Raw genomic sequence first — 17,727 nt, forward strand, 5'->3', positions numbered from 1 at the left:
AAGCGATAGAACCCTATCAACATGGTCTGAGTATAATATGATTAATAATTAATTTGCAGATGCCCAATCAAATACATGGATAACGGCATCATTTAAATACAAGCTAATGAAGAGTCTCGGATATTTTCGATTCAGTGGAGATTTCCAAGTGAATTCGGCGCAGCTAATTTGTGCATCTTCTAAGGAAAAAAAAAAAAAAGCATGTAAATGTTGCCCGGGTTAAACTGTAAGAGTCGGGGAAAGTCTTGAAGTCATGATAATTCTCACTCACCCTTTCTCTCTCATCTTTAGGCAGATAATTTGCCAATTAAGTCTAAACAAAAGGGCATTGTTGTGCCGCGGCACTTGCACTGGAATCATGGCGCTTCGTCTGAAGATGCTGAGAGTGCCTGAGTCAAGGTTAACTTATTCCAACACTGAGGTCAATTACTACCAGCACATTTTGTTTGCAAATGTGCCATGGTATCATTCTCACTCTCTTTCACCCTCCCTCTCCCTCTCTCTCTCTCACACACACACACACACATACACACACACACACACAGAGCTCTCCTCATTCTGCTGTGTTAAATCCATTCAAAGTCCAATCTTGAGACTTCTTCAACATTAAACACTGAGCTGAGGAAAAAGCTGCGCTTATTTCAGCTGTCATTTTAAGGAGTTCGGTGCTCTACCAGTGGCATTGGCATTTCGTTTATTTTGGTGGGACAAAGCAGTTTAACACAAGTGGTTCTTTCCTTTATTCAGTTATTGTTCTTCTTTGGGAGGGTCTAGAGCACAGAGGCTGTGAAGTATAAATGAGTGTATGTGTGTGAGAGCATGTGTATGAGAGAGAGGGGGGGGGGTGGGAGGAGGAGGAAAGGGCTCTAATAACACACTCATGCCACGTATTTGGGACGCAGAAGATTCTGGACTCCTTTTGTCTTTTTTCCCCCCAACATAAACAAATGCAGCATGGATATCAAGGCCTGCCGCTGCCTCTCAACAAGTCTTAAATGTGCTGTGTTTTGCCCACCCGCCAAATCAGCCCTCGTACCGTGACACGCCTAGAATCCCGGAGCAACCGATTGGCTCTTTATGCTCCTGCTGATATGTGTGCCAACACCAAGGCCTTCAGAGAAAAAGGGTGAAAGATGCAGTGCTGAAATATCTTTACTTAGCAGAGAGCTGCTTGGGTGCTTTGGAAGAAGCCTGATTTCAAGCTTCGACACAAACACGCGCTGCTTTCCAGGTCTTCATTCCAGCATGCAGTGGGTTTTGATGTCTGAGAAATGACAAAGCGGTCCTCATGAGTAAGGGCAGAGAGGAAGCCATGAAAGCAGGTCTGCAAATCATTTAGTAGTCCTTGAAGAAGTCCTAACTCTTCAAGTAAACTCACATCAGACCTCCCGTCCGGTGAAAGACTTAGGTTAAATGAATATGTGAAATATTACAAAAAATTTTGTTTTTTTTTTTACTCCAATAAATTTACCATGGATATCAGTGTCTCAAAGGAAGTGATGGCAAATGCTTCTGCTCACTCCTCCTGCGTGCGTTTTCAGCATTCCCAGAGCCGACTCCCTCTCCCAGGACTCTCTCAGCATGCCGTTTCATTCATATTAATTGTGACTGGAAGAAGATCAGACGTTTCCCAAAAAATATGCGGCCCACTCAGATTTGATAATCATGTCATTGATAGTGTCGGCAAGCGAGGAACGACTAGCATTTGGCTCACGAACCCCCCCCCATCTCTCGCCACATGAATTATGCATATCATATTTCCTCCAGAGAGGGACACTTAAAGCACATATGTCCTATTTGCATAGAGCCATTTACATAAATGTTTTACAAATAAAAAAAAGGATTATTATTATTATTGTTGTTGTTGTTGCTGTTATATACAGTAGTAGTAGCAGTAAAGCTAAAATAACTATAATAATTGAAATATAGATCTCCACACTTTTTAGGTGTTAATAATAATAATAATAATAATAATAATAATTATTATTATTATTATTATTATTATTATTCACTATTACTATTAAAGTACTAATGAACTACTACTATGAATTATTATTGTGCATATATATTACTAGTACTAATAAACCATAGTAATTTTACCTTTATTTTGTTTAGCTTTTAATAATAATAATAATAATAATAATAATAATAATAATAATAATAGGTTTAGGGCTTCTTGTTCTTCTTCTTATTATTAATACACAGATAATTCACTAATAAATAATAATAATAATATAAATAATAAAAAATGCGATTCCTCGAGAAAAGCAAAAATCCGTCTTTACCCAATGAGCCACTCTCTCCGCATGTGTGAAACGCTGTGTGTTGTACAGCTGTGTGTTTCCATGTGTTAGGCTCGGCAATGCGAGTGTGTGTCCCCGTGCAAGCTCTCGGCCCAGTGACGGATGGCTCAGGGCCAGAAACGCAGCTTCACTCCTGGGCAGATATAAAAGAGACCCCACAAATCACGGGGGCCCTGGCGCCTGATGGGCAGGGCAGCACGCTCATTGCGGGAATCAGGTGTAAATTCAGTCATTAGATTGCTTCCAGAAAACAGCGTGCATAAATAAAGGGTTGTCTGCGCTGAGGGGACGCTGGACCTACTCCCTCTTCTCTCCGTTACTGCTGCTGTTGCTGCTGCTGCTGCTGCTGCTGGAGGTGTGAGGGAGCGGCTGCTCTCAGCTGCCAGATAGCTTCATCACTCACTCTCAGTGTGCACGTGCTCACACACGCTCGTACACACTCGTGCACGCACACACACACTCACACACACGCACGCACACTTTTGCTACTAGATCAAGTCACGTAATGTACCGGACCGGCAAATGTACTATATTTCCTATAACGAGTATTCTATAACGAGTTTTGTTTATGTACAGTCCACATGTTACCCAAGCAAGTAACACAAATGACCAGAAACTGAAGCGTCTTCACTTTAGTTTACCCAGGAAAAGCCATAGTCACCATCACACACTGTGTTTATAAATTGCTTATACAAAGTGGCTCAAAGATGCTTTGTGTAACATCACTGTAAAATACACACCGAGATCGTTTGATACCTTGGACTATGTGCTCCATCTCTCCGTGCGTGTGTGTGTGGATGAGCCCGACTCCAGTTTGGTTAATCCGATACTCCCGCACGATGCCGTTAGGTTTAGACGGGGCCTCCCAGCTGATGTGAATAGTTTTGGGCCCCAGAGCGCTCACTGCTGGGGAAGCAACCCCTTCTGGTACCCCCTGGACAGTCACTGCCACCACCTAGACACACACACACACACACACACAGAAAGGAATTACAGAGCAATTTGCCCTAATGGAGGCTTGGATATCCTTCTCTAATAGAATGTCACTAGTGGTTTCAGTTCTTGTCTTTAGGAGTGGCAGACTATTAGGAGAGGGCAGGGAGAGGTGGTTAAGGTTCTTTCTTTCTTTTTATTTTTTCTCTCTCTCCCCTGTTCTCTGCTTGTTTGCAGCCTGGCCCAGGCACTAGCCTGATGTGCTTTTGTGAGCCCACAGAGTGTCCGCGGAGATTAAATCAGCATCCTGAGGCCCCCATGCCCTGGCAGGTAATTGCTCCCCCTGTATTGGGGCCCACAATAATTGCAACTGTTTGGGTAATGCTTGCAGGTGTACAAGTTAATCCCCATGCCACGCTTCACTTAAAAACAGCCAAGTTTGGCAAGAAGAGGAGAACGAGGGAGACGGAAAAGTATCATCAGGGGCTCGGAGCTGTAACAGGGCATCCTAAGTGTGTCTCGGAAAGTGCTGTTTCCATTCTCTCCTGTTTCCTCAGTACGCCTCGGAGAACAATAATCACCTGATCTAAAATGGGAAACGCACAGAGTCGAGTTAAGTTCTTTCATCTGGCGCAGACAGCAATTATAGCAAGATAACACTGATGTGGCTGAGATAGATGCTCCTGAAGAACCACACGGCTGCTATCAGTAATATCCAGTCAGCTCAGCACTTCATAATTAGACAGCAGGAGCAGGGTTGGGAGAATGAACTTCTCCAAGTAGAGGAGTTCTGCTACAACTTTCATGCCTTCAAGTGGATGGGGGTTAACTGATAAAATATGAACAACGATGGGTTAAAACAGAGGTTCACAAACTTTTTGGGCAAACAACCCCAAATGACAGATGGAGGTAAATAGGTAGATTTTCCATTGCAGAACTTCCACTCTAGCACAGGACAGCAAAAAAGACTAAAATAGCATATACACCGATCAGCCATAACATTAAAACCACTGACAGGTGGCGTGAATAACACTGATTATCTCATTCCAGTGGCATCTGTCAAGCGGTGGGATATATTAGGCAGGAAGTGAACAGACAGGACTCAAAGTTGATGTGTTGGAAGCAGGAAAAATGGGCTTTGACTTTCACAAGGGCCAAATTGTGATGGCTAGACGACTGGGTCAGAGCTTCTCCAAAACGTCTTGTGGGGTGTTCCTGGTAATCAGTGGTTAATACCTACCAAACATGGTCCAATGAAGGACAACCGGTGAACCGGCAACAAGGTCATGGGCACCCAAGGCTCACTAATACACATGGGGAGCGAAGACTAGTCCTTCTGCTCCGACATGGAGGCCCTACCTCATAACTTACAGGACTTAAAGGATCTGCTGCTATTCGTCTTGGTGCCAGATACCACAGCACACATAAAGAAGGTCTCGTGGCGTCCGTGCCTCGACGAGTCAGAGCTGTTTTGGTGGCACAAAGAGAACCTACACAATATTAGGCGATTGTGCTGATCGATTTAAATGTGGCTTGTCTGAATGGGACTCCCAGTAGCATTTCAAAATAGTAGCATCCAAAATCTGTCTTCATAGTTAGTCGTGATATAATAATATTACTTTGTAAAATAAACGAATAAAACAAACAAACAAAAAAGTGATTGGAACCCCTGGGTTAAAAGGTTTCATAAGGAGTCTCATAAGGCATTCAACTTGCAAAGTGCAACGGTTTGCATTCTCACATTCATGCATGGAAAAAAAATAAGGAAAATAGACCTCTATTTTTATCGATATGAAAAAAAGAATTCCAAGAAGTAATTACTGTCTTTGCTTTGTGGCAACAGTTTGGGGAAGAACCACGTATAGGTGTGATGATCAGGTGTCCACACCACAAACCTTTGGCCGTACAATGTATATTAGCTTCCTACTGAACCCTTGAAGTCATTCAAGTGACTTGGTAATGAACTGATGTTACACACTCACTTTGGGGGACTCTGTGCATCCGGCTGCAGTGCAGGCTCTCAGCTGGTACGTGTACTCATGGAAAGGCCGAATGCCTCCAGCGTCCGTGAAACTCCTCTCGGTTCCACGGTAACGCTCCCGTCCATCTCGCAGAACCACATAGTGGCTGATCTCACCTGGTTGAACATAAAAAAAAATCCACAAACACACCAGTTAGAGATAAAACAGAAGAAGCGAGACCGTGCAGAGGGTGTAACTGTCAACTTTATTCCTCTGCCCTTCAATCTACCCCTTGTCCCAGTGTTCCTCATTCTTCACATCTTTCTCTGTCTGTTGCCTGTGTCAGAGTGCGGAGGTGGAGGACTAACTTCTCGTAAAATCACAGCAGATTGGGCTGTGAGCCTTCTGATTAAACAGCAGAATGCCCTAATGAGCAATCAACGTGTTTCTTTACATATTTAAGTGGTCCAGAAGTTCCCTCAAATGAAGCTTGTTATTTCTACTTAGCGCCATGTTTATGCGCATGTGAATTCGGGCATTCATAAATTATTCGGCTGGGAGATGCAGATTAAGTACGGTAACCGAGGGTGCACTGCTACATCAATCAGCCGGATACACTCCGACCCACCCGCCAGGTTATTATCACAGGGTTGATTTTAGTTCGGCGTCGAAATGAGGCTAAATGTACAAAATCACAACGCAAGCACAGATTAGCAAAACAAGCAGCTCTGTGATTAAAGGATCAAACAGGAACGTCTATAGTGTGAAGACCAGCATTTACTACAGCAACAATGACTTTCAAACAATTACAATGGCACAGCTAAAGCTTCCGTCACTGCCTTCTCTGTTAGGGACGTTACTGACAATCATGTGATGGTGTTTCAGGTCCAGTAAATTCCTTTTTGGGGTTTTAAACATATACGCAACAGCTTTTACAAAATAATTTAAATAATTTTTTTTAAAAATCAGATGATCTTTACCGTTAGCCTTAATCGGTGAAGACCAGTCGAGTAGGATGATGTCATCGCGGAGGCCCACTCGACTCCAGCGGGGGGGCAGGACACCTTGAGGTACGTCCTCTTTAGTAGTGACCCACGAGGACAGGCTAAACCCATGGCCACGCCTGTTCCATGCAGACACTCTGTACTCATAGGTGGTGTAGGGCTCCAAGTCTGTATCTGAATCAGCATGCAAAACATAACCATAAAGCATGTTCATACACACTAGGGGTGTAATGCGGTGCTACTATCTGCACCTGTATCTGCATCTAGATTTGAACCAGACTTAAAACGTGTTTTTTTTTTAGTTTTATTAAATGTGAGCCCCTGGGAATGAAAAACAGAGCTGTTGTACAAAAAAAAGAAGTACTTTTTCATTCACAAAATATAATAAAAATCAATTTCAGAACAAAACTTCTCGTTCGTTCAACTCCTGAACCTTTCCTGAACAGTTCCTCAACCTCATCATTCGAGTTCACAATCGGCCTCTAGTTGCCCTGTGGAACGTTCTGGAACCTAAGGGGCCAATTCTAACAATGCCTATGAACTAACTCATAGAACTGTTGTTTATAGATGACCGCAATAGCCAACTTATCCACACTGCATTGGCTCCCAGTGAAATCTCGCATTGATTATAAAATACTATTATTAATCTATAAAGCACTAAACGGTCTCGCACCACAGTATGTAAGCGACCTTTTGGTTTTCTATGATCCGCCACGTCTACTTAGATCAAAAGATGCAGGCTATTTGACGGTACCTCGAATAGCGAAGGTTACGGCAGGGGGAAGAGCTTTCTCTTATAGAGCCCCACAGTTATGGAACAGTCTTCCAATTAGTGTTCGGGACTCAGACACAGTCTCAGTGTTTAAGTCTAGGCTTAAAACGTATTTGTTTACTCAAGCTTACCCTGACTAGACTTTCTGTTACACTAAGCACAGTCCTAATAATCTTTTCTCTCCCTCTCTCCTTCTGTCGAGCCACACACGATTTTATGGAGATACTAGAGATCCTGATCCTTTCTGCTCTCCGGACCTGCCTGATCCGTTTCGGATGTCCTACCTCTGGACGGTGCTCTCATCTACTCCAATTCCAGATTGCTGGGACTACGGCTGCTTCTAAGGCCAAACAGACTTCATATAAAACCATAATGAACTTTTTCACACTATCTGTTGTTACCCAGATGAGGACGGGTTCCCTTCTGAGTCTGGTTCCTCTCAAGGTTTCTTCCTCTTAACATCTTAGGGAGTTTTTCCTCGCCACCAGCTTGCTCAATTGGGATAAATCTGCACTTTTAATATCTGTATACCGTGTTTACATATTTCTGTAAAGCTGCTTTGAGACAATGTCTTGTAAAAAGTGATATATAAATAGAATTGAATTGAATTGAACTAATAATATTTTATTCAATATACTTTAGATTTTGGCTTTGTTACTGTTCAAAATGAGCTCTATGAAGTGGCTTTATAACTTGAATGCCTGTATGAAATTATAGTGATATTTTCATTCAATAATGATAAATATTAATTATCATTAATATCAATGAATGAAATGATTATTATTTTTTAAAGAGCCTAGCAGAGATATGCTGACCTGTGTACAGCAGGTGCTCGGTGTAGGTGACAGCTTTATAAATAAAGGCAATTATTAATTTCTTTTGTGAATTTTGGGCCTGTTTGTACAGAAATATGTTTTATTATTATTATTATTATTATTATTATTATTATTATTATTTTGGAGCAGTGCTTAAGTCAGGTTACTGGAGAAAACAAAAATAAATGCACCTCCTAGGGCTGGGCGATATATCGATATCATGATAAGTGTTTACACGATACACTTTTCTGAGATAGCGTTGGTATGGTAATGTATTTAAAAAAAAAGTTTTTAATAATTACAAATTAAATGGTACTGAACGGATGCTTTTGATTTGATGTAATTTTTAAAAACGTAATCTTTGTCTTTGTAGGTATAAAAGAAAAGAATCGTCAAGTATCAGTTGAACTTTTTAAAAAATTTATTTGACTACTGTTTTGTGGACAGTGTGCTAGCTAAATCATATACCGTGATACACATCGTGTATGGTAGAAATATCCTCAAGTATAGTGAGATGATATTTTTGTCCATCCCGAGTGCTTCCCATTCATATGTGTTCAGAGCACATTATTTGTAACACTCATAGACACTTTGATAATCCGTTCCGGCAAGGTATCACTGAACTGAGGCCATATGTGGTATGCTTACTTTATGAACCCACAGGAGAGTGGTGAAACGTTAGGAAGCAGCTTCCTCTCCATACGAAAACAAGGCTTTGCTTTGAAGACAGGCCTGGGACCTCTGTGTTTATTGCAGTGTTTTTCTTTATCGCTGCAACAACAGTTTGGCTTGTGTGTAAATGTGTGTGTGTGTGTGTGGGGAGTCATGGGTGTAAATCACTTAAATGGGTTTGTGAGACCTGCAATGCTAGGAAGGACCTCACATCGCTGCATCCTGCTAACTCGTGTACATCACAGAAAGCAAAATGTTTGGTCATATTTTTTTACAGGGAAATGACCCACAGCTAGCATTCTCAATCACATTAATGCCTCAGTGACTTTACTAACACACACACACACACACGATGTCCCCATCATAACCAGTGCTGTTAAATCCTTTGGGGCAGTGTTCAAAACTGTGAGTCAGTGTCCCCTTGATTAAACGATTCCAATAAAGAATCACAAAGCTAAGAGAACTGGATGGCCATATTGGAGGAAGCCAGGGAGCCGGTCTCCGTGTGGCATTCGTCTGAGCGTGCTCAGTGTCACCCGTCTGCAGGTTGTTAGTGTGGGGGTGCACGAAACATCTGGAGGCACGTGGGGCCGCCACAGCTTTAGACGCTTGTGCCCAGATGGCGTCACAGCGCTGACTAGAATCACTCTGGTTGCTCCAGCCAGCCCTGCTGAACTCTTGCATTAGTCTTGATTAAAAAGACACAACTAACCGAATTTATAACGTGCTGAAAGAACCGATTGTGCGCTCCCTCCAGTCAGCCAGATAAATAAATGTGAAAGCCAAGCAGGCGCTTCAGCTGCTGATCTGGAACTTTTAGTGAAGCGGCAGTTTGTCGTTGCGAGAGGCACGGTTTAAGATGATTAACAATCACTCATGCGTCAGAGGATACGAAAAGTGTAGAAAAAACTTAGTGAAGTTTCCTCTTTTCTCTTTAATGTTGTATTTAAAAAACCCAAATCTGTATATTTGTTTAGTTTGACCTTCTTTTCGGTCAATTTTTAGTTAGTTGCAAGTATATTAGTGATGATGGAATTGTAGTAATCGGAGTATGTGGTTATGGAAGTACAGTATATACCAGAAATGAGAATATTTACACTTTCTTATATTTTACCTTACTGTCTGTCTGTATTTTTCTATCTTGCTCCTTCGGGTCAGCATTTCTTCATGATAACGATTTTGGAAGAAACCAGATATGACTGAGACAGTCAGTCAGAGTGTTGCTACCTTTTACGATTACCTGTATAATAGTATCTATTTGCCACGCCGCTGTAGATGAGCTCCTCAGCTGTTGGGCAGAGGCGAGTGTGTGCTGTTTCAGAAGACTGCAGTGTGGAAGACACCGTGCTTGACGGTATGTCTGGCTCGCCTGGCACCCGGGTACAAGTGAACTGATTTGGGTTAAAATCACACACACCGCAGTAGGCTCTTGAGGCGGTAGACACAGGACAAAGAGTGCCGGGACGACACTTTTCCTAAAGGACACACATGCAATCATTAGTGATATGTTTTCAGTTGACTCTTGGGTGTCACACTACGCCAGCTTGTGGATCTCTACGCCTCGATGAATAACGCAGAGGCCCCTTAATGACGTAATTACACGTTAATGACAGTTTGCTTTTCTTCACGCTCTCTCTTTGGCTGCCAAGCTCAAGCTGAGTTGCGGTATGTTACAGTGAGCAAATCTGATTAATGAAATTTGAGTGTGAGTCCTCGCTTCCTGACGCGAAACGCACACACATCACAGCTCTCTGCCTCATATTTCTCACGTAGTGTCATGATGTGGCAAAGAATACTTTGTGCCCAATAGTACTAGCATGGCCAACAATGCTAGAGAGGTCAGTTCACACATCACCTGCAGCGAAATTTAAAAACAGGTCTCAATCATGGTCATAAATCATGGATTTACATATTACAATATTAGTAGATGTAACAGGAAAGTAGTTATGTGTAGTTATGAGAGTGATTTTATATATTATATACATATAAATATACATATATTATATATATAGTATACACAGTATATATATACACACACACATATAGGTGCAGTGTTTAGTCCATTGAACTGAATGCTTGGTGTGGTTCGTTTGTGCAAGTGAGAACACATCAAACACACTCGGGGACAGAACAAAATAAGCGGTGAGTGAGGGGGTCTCAGTCTCATTTCAAGTGAACTCTAATGCGGTTCAATTACAGTGAGAATGCAAATCAACCCTGAATTGACTCAACTGCAGGAAGTGAACCAAATATGCCACGTTATGGTTTTCTTATGGAGTTCACGAGTCCCTTGTTTGTCCTGAGCACTTAAACTGTCCACTGTTCTTCAGAAAAATCCTCCAGGTCCTGCACATTCTTTATTTTTCCAGCATATTCTGCATATTTGACCCCTTTCCAACAGCAGCTATATGATGCTGAGATCCATCATTTCACACTGAGGACAACCTTATTACATAAGGTGCAAACATTCACTGATGCTCAAGAAGAGCCGGGAGGGGGGGTGGGGGGGATTATTTTGTCTTCTGGGAAACATGTACATATCTTATGTAGCTTCTGTATTAAATAAAAAAAAATAAGATCTTTAAACAAAATAATAATTTACACCGATAATCCTGTTCAAAAGTTTACACCCCCCACTCTGGTTCTTAATGTATCATGTTGCCTTCTTGAGCGTCAGTGAATGTTTGCACCTTATGTAATAGTCCTGTACGAGTCCCTCAGTTGTCCTCAGTGTGAAAAGATGGAAAGGGGTCAAATATACAGAAGATGCTGGAAAAGCAAGAATGTGCAGGACCTGAAGGATTTTTCTGAAGAACAGTGGGACAAACAAGGGACTCATGAACAACTCTCACAAAACATAAAAACAGTCGCTGATCATCCAGGTAACAACACACAGTATTAAGAATCAAGCGTATGTAAACTTTTGCATTGTGTTCATTTGTGTAATGGTTCGTGTTTTAATGTGAAATAGCTTATTCAGGTTAGTAATTAATAAAAAACAAAATGCTTGGGTGATTTTATTGAGTTCTACACATGCTTAGCAGTTCTGTATCTTTTACCTTTGTTGCATTTCTAACCAATTAATGAGTTTTAGAGTAAATTTTCAGCCCTACACTTCCCTCAGTCAATGTTTTCTTGCTTTTTGGTTCAACTAATTACGTGCTCTGTGGAACCAAACCAGACAAACCAAAAGCATCAATTTTGCCCGGATTCAGACTCGGCAAACTAACTAATGACTCTTTCACACTTATTAGTCTGGTTGCTGAGTCCGAATCAGAGCCAGATTTTGTTTCTTTTGATTTGATTGTCATTTGGTTTGGTTGTTAAGCGTAATTGTCTGAGGGTAATGTAGGGGTGAAAACGCACACATAAAACTAAAATCAAATGGTCACAAAATCAAATGGACTGAACGGTAAACCAATCACACAAGTCCTCAGAGTTTAAAGTGTTTAAACATGAGGCTGTAATTGCATTCTCTCAATAAATATTTTCTCATTCTTTTGTCCTCTGAAAGGATTTACCATCTCTGGTGATCAATCAAAATCTCAGATCCTACATGCCACCACAGAAACAGATGTGCACCCCACTGACCAGATGTGCTGCACACTGTAAATAAAAGCTAGCAGTGTTAGTCAGCATTTTGCTGGACCTTTCCTACTCCCTGCGCCTCGCTAGTTTCCGTTCAGCATTATTAACATATAAGCCTTATTAACACGAGTGCTCTATCCATGGGTCACAGCACAGCTAATGATTCAGCACTTCATCTAATACTATCAAGCTCTTTTGCAGTTGAACCAGGAGTGTTGGAGCAGAAAGAACACTAAGCCTAGAGTCTGAGGACTGGATTTGATTATCTGTCTGTGTGTTCTTTATTCCAGTTACGGCCTTGTATACATATTAAACCCGTCTGTGTTACATGTGCAATCGCCATGGACAAGAACCGACACATTTCCTTTACTGAAGAAGAAAAAAAAGAAGAAACCCTCGTCACTTGACTGTCACTTATAATGGAAGTCTAAGAGCAGTTGCTAAATGTTTAGGCAGAATTGATGTACAACTTTCTTTTAATCCTAAACTTTTAATCTGAGATTAATTCCAGAGATGTGACTACTTTTTTTGTCCTTTTTTTCAAACACAGAAGAGCAACTCGGTTTTGGCTTGAATACACACGGATACTACAAAACTGTGGGAAATGATAAATAACAGGAATTAGTGCATTGCTTTGCTCCAGTGTTTGAAGACTGGATAAACCGATGATACAATGGATAAAACACATGAACAGCTTTGATAAAACATGCTATCATTTCTATTTTATTGTAAGAAATGTACTGTTAGTGTGTAACAACTTTAGCTTTGCAATCACATTAAACTAACTGACTTTAGACTTTTTTGGTTTCAAATAAACAGCTTTTCAGTCCTCAGTAAAAGGGAAACGAGTCAAAAGTACTGTCCATGCGCAGTAGACAGAACATGACCATAAAAGCATGTACTGCAGATTTTTTTTGTCTCTTATGTTTGGACTTCTGTGTTCGACACCATTACAAACGAGTGCTTTCCCTTAATGTGTTTTCCAGTATTTAAATAAATAAAACAGTTAAAACATCCATACTGTCGTGTTATAATGTGTTATACCATGATGACGAAGCGGTCATGTGGGGCCTGGTCTGCACACACAGCCACGTCTGGGTCGAACCCAATGCCATTACAGCACTCCTTGTCCTGCTCGATCAGCTCGGTCCAGCAGCACTTCAGAGACGCTGTCCTGTTCTCCAGCACGTGAGCTCTCGGCTCCTGATCCGGGCCACCGCAACATAGCGTCGTGGATGTGTTGATGTACTGTTCGCCACAGCACGCCATTCCTACACACACACACACACACACACACACACTCTATATCTATAATGGAAGTATATTTTACAGAACGGTATTGTTTGGAAGTGTTCCTCACATTTTTTAACAAGACATCAAAGAACGTGTCATACACAGAAACACAAACAAATAAAAGAAATCATTAAAATCCTCATCTATTTAAATGATACTTTTTCAAAATGATGGAATCTAAAGGAGTTAAGTCTCCATCATCATCATCATCATTACTATAAGATCACAATATATCCAATACCATATAAATGATAGTATTAAGTTCAGAACTATTGGCAACCTTCAGGAAACATAGAAAACCAGGATTGTATAAAATAAACCTGTCAAATAATGACTTAAGTCTTTAGCAACTGAATGTGAACAAATATGAGGCTGAACACATGCAACGTTCCTTTGTCTTTTATCACTCTAGCTTGTCTGATAGGTAATGAACAGAAAATATACACAAGGAATTAAAATATCAGAGCAATCCAGGACATAATATTTTGGAACAGCTGGATATTTGTCAGGATGAAAAGTCATGATCTTTTTGAGGTTGAGCGAGTAGTAGTGTACTTGACTCTTGGTGTTTCAGAATCAGTTATTAGACACCAGGTCGAGAATAAGCTGCTTGGAAGACTAACAAGAAGAATCCCACAAAACCGTTTAAAAATTAATGAGAGAAAAAAAAAGGTGTTAAAATAAAACTTACTGTATGTTCATATGTTAAGTGCATAACATCACATACATAGAATTCACCTTTATTTTCAATAAGGGTGCCAATATTTCATTAGACTGTACTGCAGGAAATGCTGTCACTTGGACACCAGGATTTGTTTGACAAATATGAAGACAAATACACATTCGGTGTGAAACATGTCTTCCGGAGTGCTCGGCTCGGACAGCTGGAGTTTCAGACGCTGCGTGTGGAAGAAGGATATGGAAAGCATGTCGTCGACTGTGGGGAAATCAAATCGCTCTTCTGCCATCAGATTGTCTCGTCCCATCAGGCGTCACTTTCTCAAACCCATCAAACTGCATCCTCTCCCATTACCTTTAAAAGCATCAGCCGCCGATTCGGCACACGCTTATTCTGCATCGACACGACGGACCTGGGTTTCTTCTTGCCTTAGATATGAGGGATGAACCTGCCACTGCGATTTCATGTGTTAGACGCATTTAAAGGTGTAGTCAGTGTGACGCATTACATTTAGTCCTTGACTATATTGCACTTTTGACAGGAATTCATAACGCTAGACTACTATGAATAACTTTTTTTCCCCCTCTTTCAGTTCACAAGCTGTTTAATCAAATGCAAAACAAGAATAATTATAAATGATTCTATTATAAATTAGACAATTAATAACTGTAAAATGAGTGTTTTTTTTGTGTGTGTGTGTGTGTGTGTGTGTGTGTGTGTGTGTGTGTGTGTGATTCATAATGGCATTGCACAAATTCATGGCCTTGAGTGAAAATGTTTTGTTCATCATGCAATACACCTGATAAACAGGAAGCCCGCTCAATAATTATTGGCACCCGTCAAGAGAATTAGTGAAAATTATTGCGTACAATAAACATTACACCTAATGATTTCAATTTTTTTTCAACTTGATCTATGAAACGAAGATTATTTCATGCAAATGCTGTAAATAAATCAAGATTAGACACCGTCTCAACAATAATAAGCGGTTTAAGCTAACATATCCCTCATTCCGTAATACACTGTACAGGTTTGTTCATTTTCAAAAAGATTACCGCTCATGTGATTGGTGTTCGCTGTATGAATTTAGTTTTTGTAGCTTGCACTGTAGCAGTGCTGTACTGTAGCATGATTGAGTGTTTCACTAATATACCTGCCATACCCTCTTCCAAGAGCAGATCTAATTAAGAACAATTACATCATATTCATCGTGTTCAATATGCTGTTAGTTTGGATAACCTGAGCTAGGTTCGAACAACCTCCATACCTTTTCCGAGGCATACGAGCGGTTTAATGCTCTGCACAGAAGGTGTCTGTTTACACAGATCTTAAATCATTTTCTTATGGATCTCTATAAAAAGCGGACTTCAGCCAAACTCGTTTCTGACGTCTCACTAACAGGAAGAGACTGCTGGTTTATTTTCATGGGTAAACACCATTGCTACAATAATCACCATCAGCCTCCAGTATGATAAATTGCTAATTGTTCAATACCCTAATCAGCGTTCATTCTTTGCACAGATAAACTGTGACAGCACCATTAATTTAAATAGTAATTTCACTTAACAGCCAAAACAGCGGAGCAGATTTTTAACGCAACGTTTTTTCGAGAGGGCTGCATCCATCATGGCGCTGCGGTGACATAAAGATGTCTGACGTGCACTAACTCACTTAGGGACAGCAGATGTTGCGGCTCTGTGCTCAGTGGCAATTCCCATGGTGTATTACTTCAGCTCCAATGACTTGCAGATAAACAGCTCAACAATTTTTCCAAAATAGCTCCGCCATCCCGTTCCGGCGTACCCATCCACTACCGCGCTGAATTTTTCATGACGCTTCAACCGAAGCGCCACGAACTTTGACACGGCGACCCGTTTAACTCCAGAGACGCCTCTGTAATTGTTCTCTAGACTTGACCTTCACATGTCAGATAAAACAATTCACCCCGCTTCATCTTTTCCCCTTTGTCTCAATATCAAAAAAAAAAAAAAAAAGAGAACAGTCCAGGATCTGGTGCTTGCAGGTAATCAGCACTGAGCTCAATAAATGCACATTGTTAGCACACACACTGGTTTTTTTTTCCCCTTCTTCTTCTTTTTTTTTTTCCACCCCAAGCTCCACAAAATGATTTTGCTAATCTTCAGATTTCTGATGGATTTGCATACATTCATTAGAGTGTGAGTGAATGCGCTGAACATAAGGTGCTTAGGCTCCCTGAATTAAGGTTCATTCATTTAATGATAAGTAAATATTTAGTCTGCAATGAACAACTGATAAAAATGTGCGCCGTGGCTTCCACGAGCCTTCGGATACGATAGACGGAACAAATGAAAGCGCTGAATACAAACTGAATACATTAGCGGCACAGCGAGACACATTTTTCAAAGTCATGATCAGAGAGCACACAAGGACTTTGCTGCCTTTATAGCCTCCAGTCAAAAAAAAAAAAAAAATCGTACAAAAGGTATCGTATGACGGCTTTGAAATAAAAAAGAGCATCCGTCCGACTGGTGTATTTTTATTCATTTATTTATACTCGGTCCTCCTGTGGGAACCATGACGAGAAATTACATTAAATCGACTGTCTTCTACCAAATCAGATCCCACGTGTGTCGCCGTCCCCGTGTCTTCGCCAATATGTATTTTATCAACTGGCTGCATTAACAGATGCCGCGGACAGAAAATGCTTGGGTGGCAGGAACACTTTCAGCACTCTTTTGGGAATTTGAGAAATGGGGGAGAAAAAAATAAAAAGCCAGAAGGCAGAATACGCTGCATTTATGTGCTTTCCCGTGGAAACGTAGCGATTACGGCGCACAGTTGCGCACATAAAACTCACCGCACAAACCCAACACTAAAAGATCGTAAAACCAGTCAACTTTTGATTAATCAGATCACACAGACCACCTGCGTGGAGCTGAGATGATATGAATATAAAAGCGTTTAGGATTCACTTTATACAGTATGAGTGGAATATGTTAATGTTATTTGTTGGCAATTAGGACTTCAGGGAAACTTGGGTATGTCAGAATCCTGATGAAGTGAAAGGATGCTCCTGAAAGAGATCTTACAATTCTAAAAGGTTTAGATTAAATGCCCTGGGGGGAAAAAAAACCCCCCTCCATTATACATACAGACTACACACCATGTGACTAAAGCCCAAGTGTAAACTTTTGTATGCTCACAGCGCTGCCACCCTGTGCGCTAAAGCAGACTTCATATCGTGCCATTAGCAGCCCGGGCATTCTGCTCACAGCTCTCATGGCGACGTTTGGTAATACCTCAAGGATATTAGAGACAATTAAAAGAACTTAACAGAGAAGCTTTAACAGTCTTACGAGGACATGTCTTAATCTGCTCGCCTTGTGCTTCATCTAGGAAAGGAGATTCAGGCATGCGCGCGTGGCCTGGCATTTGCATCTCGTTATGTGCATTTGGCAGAACAACGAGAGGACGTATGAAGCGTGATGAAATGTCCCTGCTGTAATGTATGCGGCTCGTCGCTGACAGCAAAAATGTTTCACTCATTTCCCCGTCGTTTCCGCTGCAAAACGCTCATTGTGTCCTTGAGAACATATTTGATTATTAGCCTTTTTTTTTTTTGGACATTATAGGCATTTTCAAGAGCCGTCGTTACTTGTCATGCACAAGCACACGCACGCATGCGCACGCACACACACACACACACACACACACACACACACACA

The 17,727-nt window shown here is 41.1% G+C and overlaps 1 protein-coding gene across 1 annotated transcript in view; it reads right to left on the reverse strand.

The window, feature by feature from the left end:
- Nucleotides 1–17,727, reverse strand: part of ush2a (Usher syndrome 2A (autosomal recessive, mild)) — a 224,186-nt gene that overhangs the window by 36,434 nt on the left and 170,025 nt on the right. The window contains exons 50-54 of the mRNA XM_053632826.1: nt 13,093–13,319; nt 9,701–9,935; nt 6,178–6,375; nt 5,219–5,373; nt 3,060–3,258 (exon numbers count right to left, since the gene is read on the reverse strand). Coding sequence (XP_053488801.1) covers nt 3,060–3,258; nt 5,219–5,373; nt 6,178–6,375; nt 9,701–9,935; nt 13,093–13,319 — 1,014 coding nt within the window. The remainder of the gene's footprint in view (nt 1–3,059; nt 3,259–5,218; nt 5,374–6,177; nt 6,376–9,700; nt 9,936–13,092; nt 13,320–17,727) is intronic.

Source organism: Ictalurus furcatus, chromosome 9 (genome assembly GCF_023375685.1).
Source record: "Ictalurus furcatus strain D&B chromosome 9, Billie_1.0, whole genome shotgun sequence".
Taxonomy (NCBI): domain Eukaryota; kingdom Metazoa; phylum Chordata; class Actinopteri; order Siluriformes; family Ictaluridae; genus Ictalurus; species Ictalurus furcatus.